This window comes from Citrus sinensis, chromosome 2 (assembly GCF_022201045.2).
Source record: "Citrus sinensis cultivar Valencia sweet orange chromosome 2, DVS_A1.0, whole genome shotgun sequence".
NCBI lineage: Eukaryota > Viridiplantae > Streptophyta > Magnoliopsida > Sapindales > Rutaceae > Citrus > Citrus sinensis.
In genome coordinates, this window is record NC_068557.1 from 30,119,261 (window position 1) to 30,139,271 (window position 20,011).

The 20,011-nt window shown below is 36.1% G+C and overlaps 4 protein-coding genes across 9 annotated transcripts; 3 read left to right on the plus strand and 1 right to left on the minus strand.

Moving 5' to 3' along the window:
- Window positions 1-321: 321 nt before the first annotated feature.
- Window positions 322-5,773, plus strand: LOC102621058 (nonsense-mediated mRNA decay factor SMG7-like). Of its 2 annotated transcripts, XM_006467712.4 has the most exons (6): window positions 323-500; window positions 1,583-1,721; window positions 1,826-2,419; window positions 2,657-2,779; window positions 2,902-3,110; window positions 3,470-5,773. In XM_006467712.4, exons 2-6 carry the CDS (start codon window positions 1,659-1,661, stop codon window positions 5,505-5,507), a joined length of 3,027 nt encoding a protein of 1,008 aa, XP_006467775.3. In that variant the 5' UTR covers window positions 323-500; window positions 1,583-1,658; the 3' UTR covers window positions 5,508-5,773. The 2 variants fall into 2 exon arrangements, with proteins under 2 accessions (XP_024950575.1, XP_006467775.3); XM_025094807.2 differs by lacking the exon at window positions 2,657-2,779 and having other exon boundaries at window positions 322-500.
- Window positions 5,774-6,245: 472 nt separating this feature from the next.
- LOC102620764 (hypothetical protein) lies at window positions 6,246-11,151 on the plus strand. Its single transcript, XM_006467711.4, has 4 exons — window positions 6,246-6,652; window positions 6,721-6,899; window positions 7,012-7,169; window positions 10,580-11,151. The coding sequence occupies exons 2-4, from the start codon at window positions 6,822-6,824 to the stop codon at window positions 10,674-10,676; spliced, it is 333 nt and encodes a 110-aa protein (XP_006467774.1). The 5' UTR covers window positions 6,246-6,652; window positions 6,721-6,821; the 3' UTR covers window positions 10,677-11,151.
- Window positions 11,152-12,079: 928 nt separating this feature from the next.
- Window positions 12,080-16,151, plus strand: LOC102619935 (uncharacterized). Of its 5 annotated transcripts, none has more exons than XR_003063776.2 (9): window positions 13,484-13,590; window positions 13,915-13,957; window positions 14,042-14,144; window positions 14,481-14,530; window positions 14,711-14,890; window positions 15,283-15,357; window positions 15,481-15,530; window positions 15,648-15,762; window positions 15,859-16,151. XR_003063776.2 is itself a non-coding variant. In XM_006467708.4 (9 exons), exons 3-9 carry the CDS (start codon window positions 14,081-14,083, stop codon window positions 15,864-15,866), a joined length of 546 nt encoding a protein of 181 aa, XP_006467771.1. In that variant the 5' UTR covers window positions 13,484-13,590; window positions 13,915-13,957; window positions 14,042-14,080; the 3' UTR covers window positions 15,867-16,151. The 5 variants fall into 5 exon arrangements, 2 of the variants coding, with proteins under 2 accessions (XP_006467771.1, XP_006467772.1); XM_006467708.4 differs by having other exon boundaries at window positions 15,477-15,530; XM_006467709.4 differs by having other exon boundaries at window positions 15,283-15,325.
- Window positions 16,152-16,488: 337 nt separating this feature from the next.
- LOC102619644 (30S ribosomal protein S5, chloroplastic) lies at window positions 16,489-18,714 on the minus strand. The gene is made up of 2 exons (XM_006467707.4): window positions 17,927-18,714; window positions 16,489-16,962 (listed from the first exon to the last, which is right to left on the minus strand). The coding sequence occupies exons 1-2, from the start codon at window positions 18,595-18,597 to the stop codon at window positions 16,713-16,715; spliced, it is 921 nt and encodes a 306-aa protein (XP_006467770.1). The 5' UTR covers window positions 18,598-18,714; the 3' UTR covers window positions 16,489-16,712.
- Window positions 18,715-20,011: the final 1,297 nt, after the last annotated feature.

The following is a 20,011-nucleotide window of genomic DNA, read 5'->3' on the forward strand; positions in this document are numbered from 1 at the left end:
TCCTCTCTTGTTTATTTATTGAAAAAAAAAACATTTGATGAATAATATCGTCCATTTTATGATGTGCAAGTGATATATTTTTTTATAATTTTATGTAAGGAGTAGTAAAATTCTGTATTAATCACATAATAACATGTGATGGTAACAATTCCATAATTTCTCGTCGGTCAATCAAATATTATCGTGCAGTAGCGTTGCTCGTGATTCATGAACAATGCGACACCCGCTACATCACTATTTCTTCAATTATTAAAATGTTTTAAGTTATATTTTAATAAAAAAAGAAATTAAAAAAAATTATTTATTGGGTTAGATAATAGATAGTCTTTGCAATTGAGTTTCATCATCAGCCACCTTTTACTTTGTCTGTTTCACAACTGAGCAAAGTACAGGTGGCCCGTGGTTTTTAATTCTTCTTGCTGCTTCAATTTTCTCCTCTCTGTGTCTGTCTTATGTGTGTTTGGCTAGTTTGTTCTTTGTTTCTGCTCCGAACATTTGCTGTAAGTTACTAACTTTGATGAGGCTTTTTGTTCTTCCTGTTATTCAATGTTTGTATCTGTGCATGTGCTTCAGGTGTTCTGTTTCTTTCACGAATTCTCTTTCTATGATCCGCGAAGACTACAAATTCTTAGCTTTTTGCTGCCTTTGTTGCTTAATTTGATATGGGTTCTTTTCAATGTTGCTTTTGGTGGGGTTATTAATTTGTTTTCTTCAACTTTCATGGCTGACCTTTCGCCTTTGTGTGTCTGCAAAATTCTCAACTTTCAGTTTATGTGGGTTTCAAATTTACTTGTTCTTGCTCAGGAAGGATATTATTGTTTGTCTTATGGCTTTGTCTTTGTTGGATTTATTTGTGGGTAGTAGAAATATGTTGTCTGTTCAGTTAATTATGATCACACGAAGTTAAAAACTTGTTGGTATGAGAATGAGCAGTTATTCCTTTAGAGCTTATATTGTTTGTTCCGAGTTTCTCTCATTAACATCCTTCAATGATCTTCTTCTTGGTGAATTGTGTACTTCAGAAGGGTTAAGTTTCTTTCTTGTTTTATTATTATTATTATTATTATTTTTAATATATCTTCTTAGTTGTTAATTGGAAAATTATCCAGAATTTTAATTGATCCTTAAATTTTGGGAAATGTTACATTTTTGGAGTTGTTCGGTTATGTTTGTGCATATTAACAATGATCGCCTCTAGAATTAGGACCTTTTCTAAAGCTTTTGCTTAAGATGCCCAATTCACCCAAAATATTGGGAATACAACTGGGTCTATTTTCGTGTTTTGTGCTAAGATGACAAGTTTAATTGTTACTATTGCAATTGTTCTGAGGTACTCACATCTTCCTAAAGAATGGATTGCAATGTTTGATGCCATTGATCAAATTCATCTCCATGTGAAGAATTTTGGCATACTTTTAATCAGTTGGCTCTTTCAGATGACCTTTTGTTTTCTTTGAACTGGAACTTTAAATGTACAACAAAAAAAAAGGACAAAGACAGGCTTATTGTGCTTATCAGATTTTTTAGTCCTAAATTTGTTTCCAGCCTTCATTCTCTAATGGTTTGCATCATTAATTGACAGGCTGATGTGCTGTGAATGTTCTCATTCCGCTCTGAAAAGAAGAAATAGCTCTTGAAGAAGTTCTCCAGTTGTAATCATGAGCAGCAATTCACATCTTCCCCTTATTTATAAGAAAGGAAAACCCAATCTTCTAGTTGAGGTAAAAAAAGATTTGGACTGTAGTTGCATCTGATCGTTTATTTATTTATTTTTTTAATATCTTCTTGCTTGAGTTTATTCTTAACAAATTTTATTGGTTTTCAGGTTGCTAATACAGATAAACAGTTAGTTACGTTGATCCATTCCAAAGGATTACTGTGCCCTGAAGTTCAAGAATTGTACCACAGAGTCTGCTCAAGCTATGAGAAAATTCTTCTAAATGATTATGATCAGGCAGAGCTTCAAGATGTTGAATATTCTTTGTGGAAGCTTCACTATAGGCACATCGATGAATTTCGGAAAAGAATAAAGAAAAGCTCTGTTTCAGATAATACAATGCCGCAAAGTGGTGCTAACGTGCAGAGAAGCAGTGACAATCATATAGAAGGATTCAAATCTTTTTTGTCGGAAGCAATGGCATTTTATCATAATCTGGTAGTTAAAATTAAAAGATATTATGGGCTTCCAGAAGAATCTTCCTTCGCTAAGGAAGGTTATATGTCAACTACTCTTGAACCAAACAAAAAGCAGAAATACCAGTTTTTATGCCATCGCTTTTTAGTTTGCCTTGGGGATCTTGCTAGATACAAAGAACAGTATGAAAACTTTGGTGCTCAGGAACATAACTGGTCAGTTGCAGTTTCCCACTACTTGGAAGCTACAATGATTTGGCCAGATAGTGGAAACCCTCAGAACCAGGTAATTTCATTTTCTTTTCTGAACTTGGGATCTATACTCCCTTTGTTGAACTTTGTTTCTTTACAAAATGTATGTATGTATGTGTGTGTGTATGTATGTATGTTGTATGTATGTATGTGTGTGTGTGCGTGCGTGTGTGTGTGTGTGTGTGTGTGTGTGTGTGTGTGCGTGTGTGTGTGTGTCTAATTTCAAATGCTTCTACTTCTGTTCTATACATGTAACCATGTGTATATGTAGTTGGCAGTGTTGGCAACATATGTCGGTGATGAGTTCCTTGCATTGTATCATTGTGTACGGAGTTTAGCAGTTAAAGAACCTTTCCCTGATGCCTGGAATAACCTCATTTTGCTTTTTGAAAGGGTACGAGTTGAGATCCTTTCCCCATTATTTCCAGATTAAGTTTAGCAAATTTTTATCCTTCTTTATTTTAATTTCTGATATCCAGTTGTTGGCATCTCTCAACGGTTCTTATAATATTGCAGAACAGGTCATCTGATTTGCATTCCCTTTCTATGGAGGCCCACTTTGATATCTCAAAACCATCTGAAAGAAGCAGCAATCAGATCAAATCACAATCAAGAGATGGTTTTTCAAATTGCAATATGTTGAAAGCTGAACATGATTGCTTTAAGGAAACAAATTTATGGTCACTTATCATCAGAACAATAAGCTTCTTTTTCATAAAATCCAGGTATTCCTTGTTGCACATTTTCTTATGATCCAGTTGTGAATTTGCTCATGGGTGGTGATTCGTGTAACAATTTTTATTTATGTGTTCGCGCACATGTGTGTAAAGGCTGTACATTTCATTTTCTGATATTGATTATTCTCCATTCCCTTCCTGTGCGAGTTGCTTTAAGCCTGCACTGGAATATCTAATTGGTTCCTTTATCAAAATTCATGTTTTATTAACTTAAAACACTTTAGCTGTCTACTAATTTGAATATTATGGAGAAAACCTAAACACAACCCAGCATTAGATTGTGGGTTGGGGTATATTCATATTTAGCTTATTTCTTATGTTTTCTGCACCTTTTGGATGGGAGGCAGTTTGGAGGATTTCCCTTACACTTTTGCTTCTACCATGAGAGAGTTGGATGCGGCAATGGAATTAGATGATGCAAAACTAAAAGCCCTGCTGGAATCCTATCAGCTTATGGATTCAGCTAGAACAGGCCCTTTCCGAGCACTTCAAGTTGTTTCTATATTCATTTTTACCATTGAGAATCTGATTAATGCCCCAGAAATAAAAGGATCAAAAGACAAAAATGATATGCAGCAGCTGGAGTTTATACGGTGGGCATTATCTGCTACATTCATTTTCATGGGACGCCTAGTTGAAAGGTGTTTGAAGTCAAATAGCTTGGACTCTAGCCCTCTTTTATCTTCTGTACTTGTTTTTGTGGAGTGGTTGGTGGGCATACTTGAGCAAGCTGAATCATATGCGTCAGATGGTAAAAGTAGAAGTGCTATGTCTTACTTTTTTGGTGCTTTTGTTGGCCTTTTGAAGCAGCTCAATGCTAGGAGTGAGGTCTCATCTCCCAAAAAGACTGCTCTGTGGGAAGACTATGAGTTGAGGGGCTTTGCACCAGTATTGTGTTCGCACCAGTCATTAGATTTCTCAGTGCATTTTGGACATATAAAGAGTTTTGAAGCTGGCATTGAATGTCGTGCTGATCGTGTCATTAATGCTGCAATGAAGATTGCAAACAGATCAAATGGTTCTCAAAAGTGGATCATCTATGACAAAATAGGAATGAGATTCTGTGTGGCAGTTTCAAATGTGAATGCAGACACAAGCAACTCAGAATTCGAGTTGACCAATGATCTTAAAGTGAAAGAGGCCCATCAGTCTATATCCAAGTCAACTGAGGAATATGAAAAACAGATACTGGAAGAAAATGAGACTAGCCCTTCTGTGCTAGGAGAATCTGCTGTCATGGAAGAGGAAGAAGTCATTGTCTTCAAGCCTCTTACAAGATATAATTCTGCACCACTCTATGCTTCTGTTCATACTAAGGACTCAGAATCTCCAAAGGACACAGAGGAGCAAACAGTGCCACCTGATGAATGCTTGCGCCGTGCCACCTCACTCCTTATAGCACAAAACCAGTCACAGGATGATCCTTTGGGGTTCCATTCTGACATCACTAATTTCAGGCCCAGCAAACCGTTTAAGCAGCAGGAGCCTCCTGTAAAGGAAACTGGAGCATCCTCATTTTCTCCAACTGCCATATCTGCTGGGCCTCCCTCTCTCAGTTCTTGGGTCTTCAATAGAGGAAGTGGCAATAATGATAGAGAAAAAGGGAGAAGTGACATGAGTATACCTGGCTTGAGCCCCATTGAGGAAATAGCTTCTGCATCCTTATCTGGTCTCTCCATTGGTCAAACTAAGGATTCTGTTATAAGTTCTGGGCAAACTTATGCGAGCAGCAATTACACTTCTCCATATTCAGCTCCAGTGCCTTCTGCTCCTTTATTGCCTGAGAATGCTTCTTGGTTTAATGATGTGCAACCCAGTTCATATGAATTCAAGAACTTGGAGGGCATCAACCGAACAAATAACTTGTCTGATGCATCAGCGTTGAGTAGTTATCCAAATTTGAACTCTACTCATGATCATTATAATTATGATTGTGCTGTTCCAGGTTTCATGAATGGATACCCACCATTCCGTGGAATGACTTCTTCTGAATGGCTTCGCCAGTACAGAGAAAACCACAATCTTGACTGGACCAATAGCTATTCATGGCCCCTTCATCACTACGCTCCCAGGAACTCAGGCAACTTCCATAATCAAGATGCTTCCATGCTCAATCTTCGTGATCATTGGCAAGTTCCGCTGGCTTCAAACCAAATGATTTATCCTGAGAGCCAATTGTTGCATCCGGGTTTTCCCCAAGTTCATGCAGCAGATGAACACAGAAGAGATAAACTATTTCCTGATTACCAGAGGCCAACCGCTTATGGCTGCGGCGTCGCAACAGACTTTAGAGATGAGCCACAGCCTCTTTTGCAGTATCTTAAAGAGAAAGAATGGCTGTTGCAGCGGGATCCAACAGGGAGAGGTCCTTATATGGGAAACTGAAATGTTCATACATCATTAACTTCTTGATACAAGCACACAACACGACTGATGCCATTCTCGTAGACCTGAGATTGAATTTGATGAAAGTTAACCAAGTCTGTATTATGATTGTATATGTCAATATGCACGTCCCAGTGTGATATCTGAAATGGGTGTTCAAGGAAAGTTTTATAGAGAAAATCTAGCTGAAGCTGTCCACAGATGTTGTATGTTTGTTTAATAATGATGTTAACACTCTTACTGATCAAATTTTTTATTTTGCTCTATCCTTCAATATCATAATTGACATCGACTGATGAACATGCACAACTGAAATTCCACCGGATTTGTGTGTGGTTGCTTTCTACCTCATCCTGACAATGCTCATACTACGGGACCCCTCCCCTGCCTCACAGATAGATAGAAGAACGTCGGTAATAACACTATGCTAGAAAGTACAAATGCAGGTAGCAAAAATTTAACCAAAAAATTGCCTAATTTTACATAAAATTGAATCTGAATTTGATCTGAGATTAGTTTATTTATCCAGTGCAAACTGGTTTGCAATTACAGTATAAGAAAACGAGGAATGCTAATCCTGACTCTTTAAGTTTTGTCTTATTTTATTTATTCTTTGACATTATTATTAAGTACGGATAACAAATTTATTTATTCGGGTGATACCTCTTTTATCCTTATAATAATAATAATTAATGGAGCTTGCTACCTTACAATTATCGTAAGGTACAGTTCTCTCACAACTGCGCGAGCTTGCAACCTTACAATTATGGTGAGGCACATCTCTCTCACAATTGCTCGGTACAGTTGTGAGAGAGCTGTATCTTACCATAACTGTAAGGTAACCACTCTATAAATTAACACACACCGTCTAATTATTCGTAATTTAGCGATGTATAATTAATTTTTTTAAAAAAATAAAAAACCAAATATAACCTTGCATCATCGCATGATATGCTGTGTGGGGACAGTTTGCCGAAAGAAGACCAATAAAGACATAATTGGGCCTGCAATGCAAAACGGTTGAGCCCAAATTAACATCGGATCTTTCTTACTCTCTCTGCTTCTCCGTCGCCTCAAAGGGCAAGCGCAAAAAAGTGGGTGGAAGTGGAGCTTGCGTTGCGTAGATCTGAACTTATTTATTTTTGGTAAGGAGGTTTAATACTTAATTTTTATATAAGAACAGAATTTATTTCTAAGTCTTTTTTATTTTCAGTTTTAGGTCAAACCAACTTTGACTAGAATCCCGTTACCGTGATCTATCGACTGCATTTAATTAATTTAAAAAGAAGAAGAAGAAGAAAACTCAGGCGAAAGATGGAAACCCATAAAGGCAAAGCAGATGTATCCTCGGCAGAAGCTGTCTTCCTTGGAGCTCTGGCACCTGGTGTTAATGTCCGTATTATTCTTAATATTAGTTTCTTCTCCAAAAGCTATATTACTGATATTTTTGTTTTTTCCATCTGATACTGATCTAATGAGTCAACATTGGGTTTTTTGTTTTCAGGGTCCCACATGGACAACGCTAAAATCGGCGTTTGTGATGCTGGGTGTGTGTCTTGCTGTTATGTTTGGATTAGCATTCTCTTCAAGCGACTCTTCACTGATTCTTCATGTTGGGTTTTTGCTCCTAATTGCTCTCACCCTCTTTTTTCTTCTTAGCTGGTATTCTTCTTATTTTCTACTCACTCTCTCTATTTTCTCAACAGTTTATTTTATTTTTATCTTTATTTTTATATTTTTAGGCATGCCTTGTTAACAACTTTCTTGGGTGGTATGTTTGTTGTTATTGCTTCAACTTCTTTGAGTTTGCTATTATGTACAGTACATAATAGCATTAGCTTTTGTTGATTACTATTATCAGGATTTGTAGTAATAGGCTGCAGAAGCATACTTGTGGCTTTTCATGTTTAAGTTGTTGTTTAACCACCGGAACTTTTTGTTAGGAAATTGAGATTCCTCCAAGTTCACTCTTAACTAATTTGTCAAGCTATAAATTAATAGACAAATTAAATAGAGAATACACTAATCACACAACACAAGATTTATGTGAAAAAATTCAACTCCTGATAAAGACACGGCCATTATCAAAAGACAACAAGAGAAAAAATAATCATTATGTAAAAAATTATTACAACTACATTCTTATAAATAATTTTCTCTCACCCAAACCCAAAGTACATGATCCCAAGAAATATTTCTTGACAAAGTAAACCCGTAATACCCACATTGAAGAGCCAAATGCTCCTATAATATATCTACATGCTTGAGAAATTTTTTTTTTTCCATTTTGAAAGCCCGAATACTTCCCTTGCATTCACCAATTGAATGCTTTCAATTTTTGGGATAAAATGCTCTTCTTTCTCTCTTCCTTTTATAGGCAAAACTTGCCTACAATCAAGGCAAGTGGCTGAAATGTTTGAAACATTTCAGCCACTTTTCAAAGTTTTCAAAGGCACCGAAATCGGCGGCTGCCTTTCGTGACTTTTACCACCGTTTGGAAATTGAGATTCCTCCTAGAATCACCCCAAGCAATTTGTCAAGAAACAAATTAATAGAAAAATTAAATGGAGAACAATATCAATCTCACAACACAAAATTTACGTGGAAACTCCAAATCCGGAGAAAAACTATGGTTGTTGTCAAAAGACAATACGAGAAAAATATTCACTATCTGAAAAATTATTATAACTACGCGTTTAGAAATAATTTTCTCTCATGCAAACCCCAAATACATGATCCTGAGAAATATTCCTTGACAAAACAAACCCGTGATATACATATTGAGGGGCCAAATGCTCCTACAATATATCTATATACTTAAGAATATTTCTCTCCATTTTGAAAGCTGGAATGTTTCTCTTGCATTCACCAATTGAATGCTTTGAATTTGAGATGACAAGCTCTCAAATGAGAACTTTTTTTGCAGGCAAAATTTGCCTAAAAAATTAAGCCAAGTGGCTGAAATGTTCAAATATTTCAGCTACTTTTCAAGATTCAAAAGAGACAGCCACCAAATTCGGTGGCTGTCATTCTTGACATTTTTTTCAATATTTTCTTTAACAATTTCCACTATGATAAAAAAAAAAAAAAAAAAAATTACTGCCACTACTGCTATCACCAATGATCATAATTTTCAATATAGAGAATTATCATACTCCACTATAAAAGGTATACTCAGTTAGAATTAATTATTAATTCCAAGAGTTTTACATCGGCGCATGTAGTGGTAGTTATGTTTTTTTTTTTTAATCATGGTGGAGATTGTTGAAAAAATTGACTAAAAAAAAGGTCAAGAATAGCAGCCACCGAATTCGGTGGCAACCTCTTTTGAATCTTGGAAAGTTTAGGTAAATTTTACCTATAAAACAAGCTCTCATTTGGTGAATCCTTGAGAAGCATTCAAAATCTAGAGATCTGAGTAATTTAATGCAAGTTAAACATTAAGTGAGTAATAGGAATTTACATAGTGAATATTTTTCTTTGGTTATCTTTTGACAACGACCATGGTTTTTCTTCAGATTTAGAGTTTTCCACGTAAATCTTGTGTTGTGAGATTGATATTGTTTTACATTTGATTTTTCTATTTATTTGTTGCTTGACAAATTACTTAGAGTGATCTTGGGAGGAATATCAATTTCCTAGCGGTTCAATTTTCAACACCTTTAGGGGCAATTGGGCGAAGAGTGGGAACTTTCATTCTAAAAGATTGCAAGCTCCCACTTGTAAGCTTGTGGGCATAATGCATTTCTGCATCTAGATTCTTTTGTGCATGAAGCATTTAAGGATTAAAGGTTCATCAGTGTCAGTTAACATGCAAATGATTTATGATTTATAAGTGCAATATCTTTCAGAATTTGTGCACTTGCATGTGCTTGTTGGAAGCAAGTGAATGCTCTTTGTTCTTTTGTGAGGTTGCTGCTTCACAAATATATGCTTTGCTTTTTTATCCTTCATTTTTTATAGGCTTTTTTTTTTCTTTTCTTTTGGTGCCACTGACTATTATGTGGAAGCTCTTGGAACTTGGAAGTGTCATGACAAACAAATCACGTTTTCAGAGGAACATGTCAAAGCGCTACCCACAGCCACTGTGCTGTCTAGGAAAATTTATGAGGTTGCTTTCTAGAAATAATTCAAAATTTTACTCTCTATTTTTCATTCTGTGCTTATTTTGAGTATGAATTTGGTTCTTGTTGAAGAGTTATTTTTCAAATATGCTGATTTCTCTTGGCATGCTACTAATTATGTGGCCATTTTCCTTGAGACTATTATGCATAAAGTTTGGAGAATCTCTTACATGAGTGGCTGTTGGAAGACTGAAAACAAAAATCCAAAAATATTCTCTTATGTTTTGGAATTGCACTTTAAAAACGCTTTTTGCTATCCTATGCTGTCAATTCTATGTAACCGCATGGTGTTGTAAATCAAGTTTGACACAAAAACTGTCATTAGCTGGTTGTCCATTCCAGCTTAAAACATTCATAACCTTATCTCTCTCGATTTTTTAGCATCAATTTACATATTTCTTTTTGCAGCTTAACAGTTCATACCTGCAGGAATCCTGAGTCATTGTAGCCTTATGCCTTTAGGTATAATGTTGTCTAGTCAATGATTATACGCTGCTAGATCCTGGGGCATAGATTCTTTTGACTTATGCATGATGATTGCTGGAGCAGTTATATGGCTGATGGGTAATTAGAATTGAGTTCTTTGCTTGTGTATATATGGGGTTTCTCTGTTCTTGTAATTGTTGGGTTTCTTGATATCAGGTTAGTTTAATATGTAGATTATGACATAATCTGATATCAGGATGCTAAAGACATGATTTATTAGCAAGGAAAACTGAATTCTCAGATTTTATTCCGGTGAATTCCAGCACTGCTATTATTTGTGTGCAGAAAATATATAAAATAAAAAAAAGATAAAATGGGAAAGAACCTTGGTCATTCTAATATTCTGCTATGCTGTTTGTGCCTTCTAGATGCATGTGGATTTTATATATTCTTTTTTTTTTTTGAGACCATTTGGATGAGCATACTGATATCTCAAATCATGACTTGTTGAAATTTCCTCAGGTTTCTTGCGCAGACTGGTCTGGTTTCAGTTGAACATCAAATGCTGGAGATGAACTTGATGCCAAATGATCATCAGAGAAGCAATAAAGGGGAATAATTTTGCTCGGAATATTTCTATAGCATTTCAAATGAAGACATCAGTAACAAAGGGCACACAAACAGTTTAAATGAAAAGATAGAGACAAACATTTTCTGATGCATTCATCTTGAAAGAAATGAGAAGAAGCGGTTGAAAGGAAAGAAGTGAATCCGGGCGGTTTGTGCTTACTTTTTGAGGATAATCACGGTGCATGTAACTAACTGATTGTGTTAGTCATGCTTTGCTTCTTTCTCCTTGTGGTTATGCTTGTCCTTTTTGCCCTTGATGAAGCAGAAGCACGAGCAGCAAGGCAGCTGAAGAAGGAACTTCATATCTTTGGTATCACTGATTATTTCAATTGTTTCGAAAACCAACAAGTATATAAACTGTAAAGCTTCAGTGATAGTATTCTTATTCCTTGTTAACTTTATTCATTCATGTTCCCGGATGCCATTCCCATCTCTTACAGATAACAAGATGCCTAACTTCTTTATTTCCGTATTCCTGGCCATTGGCTCTCTCTCCTATGCTTAAATTTGAGGGTCATGTTGACATTTGCAGTTATTTTTCTGAGAAAAAAGAAAAGAAAAAGAAAAAGAAGCTGCTTTAATGTTTGTCTTCTTCGTGAAAAAGCTTCATGATAAAGAAGTTACGAGGCTATATTCCAATTTCCAAAGGAAGCCACGAATAAAGTGACTTGACAAAACAGTTTGTTCTCCTGGAAGGGCTATCGAAAAATGGATTAACAGTGGAATGAAAGTTTGTGAACTCATCGAAATCAACCAACTAACAACAAGCCCGCCGTAGAGATTCATTTTAAAATTAATTAATTACGATTGTAATTAGAGTAAACGGGATAATATTTTTATTGGGGTGATTTCACGGGCCAATTTTTTCTTTAATTTATCATATACATCCGAACTTACACATAAACAAAAACAAATGAAGGAATAAATACTTCTATCATTTTAATGATAGCGTTGTACTAAATGCCCATTCGTAGCACATTTATATTATAATTAGGTGTTAATTACGCGTTGAGCTGGCCAAATCTGCCCACGAATGATGACAAATACTTGCCATGTATGATTTTTTATTACCATTTTTACACAGAATGAACAGTCATTGTAGATAATTATTGACAATCTAGAACCCAAAAAAAAGAGAAAAAAAAAGAAAATCTAACTTTCGGTGAAGGTTATTGGTTAAAATATCATTAAGATTAATTCAGCCCACAAAAAAAAAAAATTGGTATATTCAAAGAAAAAAAATCAAAATTATTGTTTTTCAAAGAAAAAAATATTCATGATCACAAATATATGAAAGTCTATTTCCTTTTATTAGAAGCAAGAAAGTTGTGGGGCCTGGACCGAATTATTTTGATCAATAAAGAAATTCGAAAATCATAATAATAATAATGAAAAAGAAAAAGAAAAAGAAAGATAGGCGCATTGGCCGTACATATGCAAAAGAAAGAAAGCGCTCTTTTCGTTGGCCTACTATGTGTACTCCCCTTTTTGTTTCTTTTATCACCAGAAAATTAAAAAGCCAATTATTTGACCCTTTTCTCTGTTAATTTCTGCCTTTTTGCATGGCAATGTCACTTGCTACTTAGCTAGTTCAGGCACCGGCCCCTGTCTCTTTCTTCATATTCAGTTTCTTCATATTGATGTTAAATCTCAAGATTCACTGCAGGAATTAATAATCTTTATCTGTTTTTGGTCACCACTTGAAGAATCCTTGTGTATGTTTTATATATGTGTACAAACGGTAGAAGTTGTTTCTTTGAGATTTTTCTTCTGATCGTTTTTCTTTTCCCGTTTGGTTTTGTCTTGTGAAGGTGATCATGGCTTCAAATAGCGGTTTTGATGCCCAAAGGATGTTAGTTTTCTAGCTCCAATGGTGTCTTGGCTGTGTGATAGCAGCCGGGATCTTCTTGTTTTCTTTTTCTTGTTCTTCCTATTGTTGCTTGTCATGTTTCTTTTATTTACTGCTTGATTTTGGTTTATGATTGGAGGTTACAGGCTTGAACTCTACTTGCACGATTATTTTGTGAAGCATAACATGCATGAGACTGCTGAGACTTTCAGAAAAGAGGTCAATGTCGAAGCCAGCCATTCTGTTGGTACATGTCCTTGTTCGAATTTTCTTTTTTCCTTGTAAGAATTTGGTGTGCTTTTATGAATTTACTGATTTAATTTGTAATTAAGATGCACTCTTACTGCTGATCATGTCAAATTTTGTTTGAGCATGTGGGCCCCTTTTTAATAGGGTTATTGTTCGCTTTGTTTCTGTGCTGTTACCACTTTTTCTTTCCTTGGTTTTATATTTTGTCTTTCTTTAGGAGTGTAGGAAAATTGGTTATCTTATGTACACAGTCTAAGAATTGATTCAACTTTCGCTTTGATATGGTTTTTGCTGATGTAGTTCTCATTTTAATTGATGGAGGACTTATATCTCTCAATATTTGCAATCTATTGGATCTGTTGGAACATTCATGGTCATGGTGATTTTCACGTTATTTTCATAAACATTGTGATTGTTGACTGGAACTTGCGGGATGTTGTTTCAGCTATTGATGTTCCTGATGGGTTCTTACATGAATGGTGGTGCATATTTTATGACTTTGCTGCTCAGCTAAAGCATCGGGAATCCAATACTGAGACTTCTTCTGAGGTGATACTTTGTTTACTTGAAGTCCTGTTGTTTTGTTTTATGACTGTAAGAATGTGGATTCTATGGGTTCTATTTTTAATTTCCAGGTTACATATATGACTGAGAATCAACCACTTCATCCCATGGTGCCACAGTTAGCATCGGATCAGCAAAGGCCTAGACAGTTTCCAAGGAGTGCTGACTTTGATTCGATGATTGGGGAACCATCTCTGTTGGCTGCAAAATTTCAAGAGGAAGAGCAATTTAGGCGCTCTATGTGAGATTACAATTCCAATTATGGTTTCTCAAAGCTAATAATATGAATCTTTTAATACATTGCCCTTCCCCAATTTACAATTTGGCTTTTCAGACCCCTTGTGTTTATGAATGTCTGATCTTTGAGAAATGTTTGAGATACAAAAGAGTGACTGAGTGAGAGAGTAAAATTTGTGCTTGCCTATACAAATTTGAAATGAGGAACCTAAGAAGTTTTTATCTTATGTTTAGAAGATTGCATGCGTGAACATAACGCATTTAGTTGGATTTTTCATAATTAAAAATGTTCTTCTTTTCTTGTTTGACATTCTTTTATGTATTTCAGCCATCTGCAGCAGCAAATTCATAGTCAGTCTCAGCTTGTGCGAGTATGGTCTATCCTATTTACTTCATTAATAGGATTTCAATTGCTAAAATTTATTCAAAGGTTACAAATTTTACCAATGATGCAGGATAATTTATGAGGCTTTGACTTTGGGAGGACTACACTGATGGATCCTGCCCTCTATGGTGCACAAAGTCCCGTACCTGCAGCACCTGGACTTCATGGGGCAGGTTATTTGACATCATACAATTTAATGTTTTTGTTTGTTCTCAATTTAATGTTTTTTTTTGTTCTCTGGATAATTTTGGAATGAAACTTAGTTTTGCCTTTGATTTACTTTTACTCTGTTCTTAGAACTACAAAATCAACTGAATAAAGAGATATGTTCAGTATATTTATCAGGCTATATTCTGTCAAGATAGGAAAGAGTTGAACACATCATATGATGTCTTGTTTTGTTTTGTTTTTCATTTTCTTTTCTCCCTTCTGAGTAACTGCTTCCTCTGTTCTTTAACGTGGCAATTTTCTGTTTTACATATCTAATGCCTAATTTCTGTCTATTGCAGGCCTGAACGGAGATGTCAATCCAATGCCGTCGAATATATGGCCATTGGATGTAAGAGGCTTAATAATTTACTTGCTGAACTCGTTTGGCAGCTATTTTAGGTTCTTTCTAAGTGTAAATTTAGAACTAGCAAATCATCAACGAAAGTGCTTATTTTAGCAGGATTAAAAATTTAGCCAGTAGTTGGTCTTCATCTTGGTTTGGGAAATAAGCCCTTACACATTTTTTCAGGCACCAAAAAATCAAAGGCAGTTTCAAACATCGACCATGAACCAGCAACAACAGATCTTGGCTCCAACACAGTCATTGACATTGGGGAACCTGACACCCAGTTTTCCTGGAAGCTCTGCCGGTTTTGCTCGTCACAAGCTGATGGTTCCCAAGATGGATTTAAGGGGGAAAAACGCACAGGTAAGCAGAAAACAGTGATATTTTTTTGTGCATGGGTATGAACTTTGTCAATCCTCTTGAGTTTAATATTGATATATATATGGGTGTGTGTGTGTGTGTGTGTGTATTTTACCTGTACTTTTATGTGCATCTATCGTTTATATATTCTCCATAACAGCATTGCTTCCCTTTTCATAAGCTTTGACATCCAGTTTTCCTACACACGAATATTTGGTGTCTGCACACCTGCATGAAACTGCACAGTAACATGTGCAATCATGAATCATGCAGGTTTCATGTCTCCCTAATGTCAGACTTCCGATTGGATATCATAATTATCTCTTTATTGCATACTCATTAAACTTGTTATGCTCATTTTCTGACTAGAGGTTTGTTTGGTGTTCTTATTCTAGATGGCTGTCCAAATGAGACAAACTGCACAGCACCAACTTCACGGTAAGCAGCCTCAGCACCAGCAGTTAGAAGAGGTTGGTCAGACATAGCACTGAATTGTTAATTTGCTTTGATACTTGGCGGGAGAGGCCCAACTTATGTGATTTTATTTTCCCCCTATATACATTTTCTGACATTAAGTAATCTTGACCAGAAAGGCAGAAGAAGGAATAAATCATCACTTTCAAGAGCTAAAGACAAGAGTAAGGTAGGTAACTTGCCCCAGGGAAAAAATATCATGACCCTTTTTTCCAATGGCTAATTTTAAAAACTATTTGTTTTGCTTCATCTGATGGTTGCTTTTTCATGGTTTCTTTTACTGTAGGATGATAGGAAAGCAGAAGGCAGTAAACCTGTGAATGAAAACATTGAATCAGTTTCATCCCATGATACTACTGTTGATTCAAGCACTGCCGCTAGCAACAAAAATAAGCCCAGAGGTTCTTCTTTTTCCAAAGTCAATTTCAACGTTGATATTGCATCGCTTTATGCAGTGTTCCTCTCTGGTGGAAACTAATTTATGTATTTCAATGCAGCCCCTTGAGCTGTGGAATCCAATTGAGCGCTGTAGAATGCAGACAGGTGATGCAAACATTCATGATTCATCATTGGCAGATACATTTCATGGGTTGTATATTGGCACTAATCCTGCGGAAGTTTGACCATCAGTCAATAAGTTCCATGGCTGAATACACTTTTTGTTGTAGATACTACAGGGAGACACAGAGACTGTTCCTATATCTTTTGTAAAGGTATAGACATAAATAATTACAATCAAAGTGTTGATAGCATTCAAATTTATTTGCCATATAAAATGCTGTTTCCCATTTGCCTTTTGTCCATATTGTTGAACTTGGCTCTATTTTTAACTCTATATTGTTCATTTCTTCTTCTATAGTTTTGCACCGTCCCCGTAAATATTATTCAATCGATCTAGAGATACAAATTTATGTTTGTTGTGAGGTACTCGATGCAGAATATTACGCAGGGATGTTAATAATATTAATTTACACAGTAAAAAAGTGTCATGCTTGCTAATTGAATCTAAATCTTACCAGTTACCATCTCTGATTTCATATTCAGAAAAAAAATAAATGAAGTATATTTATTTTAGGACACAGAATGTGTAAAGAACACCGTTTTTCATCTCAGTAAGAAGATACGGATTAACACCAAAAGTAAATTAAAATAAAATCATGACTAGAAAGAAAATTTTAAGTTGCAACTTAAAAGTAGTACCAACTGGAAACAAATTGGATAAAACTAGAAGACCAGCTTGAGCCACAAAATCAAGAGAGATGTCTGATGTTTGTATTTGGGGTTGCATTACATAAACCATTTTACAGAATCTACACTACAGGGCAAAGAACTCAAGCCACTTCTAGAGCCATCACTTCCATAATTCTTCCATTGGGATCCCGCGCTCACGAGAAACTTCACGCCACTGCTTCATTTTCTGCACTGCAACAACCGTTGCTCTAGCATTGTTGAGGGCATTGTTACTCCCAAGTTGCTTCCCCAAAGCATTCTCAACACCTGCCATTTCAAGAACAATTCTAACAGCACCTCCAGCAATCACTCCAGTACCAGGAGAAGCAGGTCTGAGCATCACCTTAGCCGCCCCAAAATCACCATCAGATCTGTCATTTATTTGTTCAACAGAATCAGTAAGTGCATAGGAAGAAAATACATCAGCATTCAAATATGTTGCATAAAAATCATGCCCTCAGCGATATGTAAAGTTTAGGGGTAGATATGCAAATCAAGAAGCAAGATCATAAAGGGAATGCATTTGGAATCTGGATAGCATGCTTTTGCACACATATGGTAGGATTATTATTATCCACATATATTTTCAATCTGGAGGTAAAGTCTGTAACTCAGGTTACGACTAACATCTTTTCTATATTTCTATCACACTGACGTTTCTATCATTTGTTTAAAGGAATAGCAAAGGCATATATTTGGGTAGTTTCAATGAAAAATGAACCATTTAAAACAAATTTAGAAACAATTTACTCATTCCGACAGTTTCTGCCTGGTTTCAAAACATTCACTCAGTCACGATCAAACTGAATTAATCTACATTGTAAATCTATGTACGCTATAAGCAATTAAGCATAAATTCATCAAAATCACCATAGTTAGACCACAGCTTTATGACTCTCACATAGAGCTTTTACACAAACAAAAATGACAAAATATCAACTGAAACTATATGTATGCAATGTTCGACATCCACCTTGAGTTTTTTTAATTAGGCCTTAGCAAAAAAGTTTCTAGAAAACAAATATATAAAACTCTTTATACGGAAACTACATTCTGTCCCAAACCACAGGTTCCCCAAAATTAAGCACCCTCCAAACAACAGATTCAAAATCAATCCAGTCTCCACACAAAACAATTCTACAACATTCTGTCTGAAACAAACAATTCCACAGAATATAGCAAACTTAACAAACACATCAGTAATCTCGAGTTCCCACATTTCACGTTCTCATTATCACACACATCCATACTCAAACCAGAAAAGCAACAGAAAAGTGAAACCAAAAAAATTGGGAAAAAAAGAAAAGAAAAGAAAGAAAGATTGATTTACTTTACCTGTGTGGGAAAGTCAAGTACTTAGTCATAGGGACAGTAACAATATTCCTCCTAGCATCAACGGCGGATTTCTGCACGGCAGCAATAACTTCTTTAGCTTTGGCAACGCCAACACCAACTTGGCCTTTCTTATCACCAACCACAACAATAGCTCTAAACTTCAACTGCTTCCCTCCTTTGACCACCTTCGTCACTCTTCTGACTTGAACCACTCTTTCTTCAAACCCATCCTTCACTTTCTCCTTCTTCGTTTTCCCAAAAGCACTCGTCTTTTTCGCCTTCGAGTCCATCACATAAACATCATTCCCCGAGACGCTGACTCCCGCGTACGCGGGTCCGTACAATTCTTCGTAAGCAGCGGCAATTTCGTCCTCGGTTTCCATTGGGAGCTCGTCGAAGGAGGGCGGGGGAGTGTAATCCTCCGGGGGCGTCGGTGGGTCGAAAACGGCGGCGTCTTCATCTGGGTTGTTGAAGTCGTCGAAAACGATGCCGTTTGGTTTGTCGGATTCGGAGGCTCTGACGAGGACGGTCGAGAGGGTGAGTTTTGGGAGCCTGGTGAGTTTTGCAGTGGAGAGGAATGAGAGGCGGGGAGTCGGGTGAAGAGATAGAGACAAAGACAATGACGAGAGAGAAGAAAGGGTTGCTCTTGTTGCTGATGCTGTTGTTGCCATTGGTGATGTGTATGTAACGCTGCGTTTGGGGGAGAGTGGAGAAGAAAGGAAGATCAGTTCAGTCTCTTGGGAGCATTGCTTATCCTCTCCTACGACGAAATGGGCAAAAAGCCAAAAGCAAGCTCAGAGGAGGACTATGTTGTAATTTTCATTTTCCTTTTTTATTTTTTTTTTTATTTTGGGGTTTAAGATGGTGTTGGATGGAAGTCAAATATGTGAAAGCCAATCGCTACAAATTGGACTTTTGCACTTTTAAAAGCCCATTGTCTGGCCCCTTTCAATTGTCAGAACGCACGAAGAAAAAGCCCACCAGGTATCCCCAAAATGCAAATTACGAATGCAATTCCTCCGCATTTGCTGGCCTGCACGGGGCGATCCTTCTTGTTAAGCATTTTCTCACTATCTTGCATTCTTCTTACAATGCTTCAAAGGTGGGCCATAATATTCAGTATTAAAGCTTGAGAAAGCTAGTTAGTCAAACAACTCCAGAAGCTAGCTGCAATTGAGATTTGACAGAAGAACTAGCAGAAGAAGATCGCGTTCTGATTGCTTTGTTGAGAGAAGAGGTACTTTTTCATTCCCGCTTATGCTAACAATTAATACTCCACAATACATTGTAGTAAGAGTGGCCTTATAATTATTTATTTTATCGATTCTACTTTTGAAGTCAAGCCAATTAGAGATTTCACACAACAGAATACATACTCCTATTTTATGTGTTAATAACTAATGCTAAAACAAACCACTCAGTTAAAAAAGGTTGAGTGGCTATAACTACTCTTTCACAACTGTGAGGGTAGTTTTAAAATCCCACAAAAATATTATAAAGATTTAATTATTTTTTTTTGAATTTGAGTGAAAATAATTTTCCCCCTTTCGAAAATATGAGTAGAGTATATGTCTTTTGAATATTAGAAACGGTTAAAATCTGGACAACACTATTTAAGATTTAATGTAAACTACTCTAAGTAATTATCTAATTATTAATATCAGTTGTAATTTCATGTAATATAAGTTGTAAACATGAGTTATAATTTAAACAATAATCTCATGTAATTATAAATAAATAAAAAAACTAATGCTAAGATTACAAAATAACAATATGCTTATAAATCCTAAAATGAGAAGTCCTCATGAGATGATGTTGCAGCAGCTAATTAAATCGAAACATCCATAAATTCTAGTTCACTCTCTTTCTGGGTCTGTAGCTCATTTTTCTATACCAGGCCAGGCAGTCCGATTACTGAGAACCCACAGCACAAGCAAGATTCCACTTGTAATCACAACCATCCAAGAAAGATACGCCCGTATAGGAATCAAGTTATCACTTGTAATCACAACCATCCAAGAAAGATAAAAATCAGCAGCCCCAGCGGCATAGAAAAGCCACATCTTGTACACAAAGAGAGGTCCC

Excerpts from the sequence above, each read along its gene's own strand:
- LOC102619935 (XM_006467708.4), top strand. The coding sequence starts at position 14,081 with ATGGATCCTGCCCTCTATGGTGCACAAAGTCCCGTACCTGCAGCACCT. Across the intron at positions 14,145-14,480 it reads ACCTGGACTTCATGGGGCAG|GCCTGAACGGAGATGTCAAT; the intron begins GTTATTTGACAT and ends TGTCTATTGCAG. Across the intron at positions 15,531-15,647 it reads GAGCTAAAGACAAGAGTAAG|GATGATAGGAAAGCAGAAGG; the intron begins GTAGGTAACTTG and ends CTTTTACTGTAG.
- LOC102619644 (XM_006467707.4), bottom strand. The coding sequence starts at position 18,597 with ATGGCAACAACAGCATCAGCAACAAGAGCAACCCTTTCTTCTCTCTCG. Across the intron at positions 16,963-17,926 it reads TACTTGACTTTCCCACACAG|ATCTGATGGTGATTTTGGGG; the intron begins GTAAAGTAAATC and ends AATAAATGACAG.
- LOC102621058 (XM_006467712.4), top strand. The coding sequence starts at position 1,659 with ATGAGCAGCAATTCACATCTTCCCCTTATTTATAAGAAAGGAAAACCC. Across the intron at positions 2,780-2,901 it reads TCATTTTGCTTTTTGAAAGG|AACAGGTCATCTGATTTGCA; the intron begins GTACGAGTTGAG and ends ATAATATTGCAG. Across the intron at positions 3,111-3,469 it reads TTCTTTTTCATAAAATCCAG|TTTGGAGGATTTCCCTTACA; the intron begins GTATTCCTTGTT and ends GATGGGAGGCAG.
- LOC102620764 (XM_006467711.4), top strand. The coding sequence starts at position 6,822 with ATGGAAACCCATAAAGGCAAAGCAGATGTATCCTCGGCAGAAGCTGTC. Across the intron at positions 6,900-7,011 it reads CTCTGGCACCTGGTGTTAAT|GGTCCCACATGGACAACGCT; the intron begins GTCCGTATTATT and ends TTTTGTTTTCAG. Across the intron at positions 7,170-10,579 it reads CTCTTTTTTCTTCTTAGCTG|GTTTCTTGCGCAGACTGGTC; the intron begins GTATTCTTCTTA and ends AAATTTCCTCAG.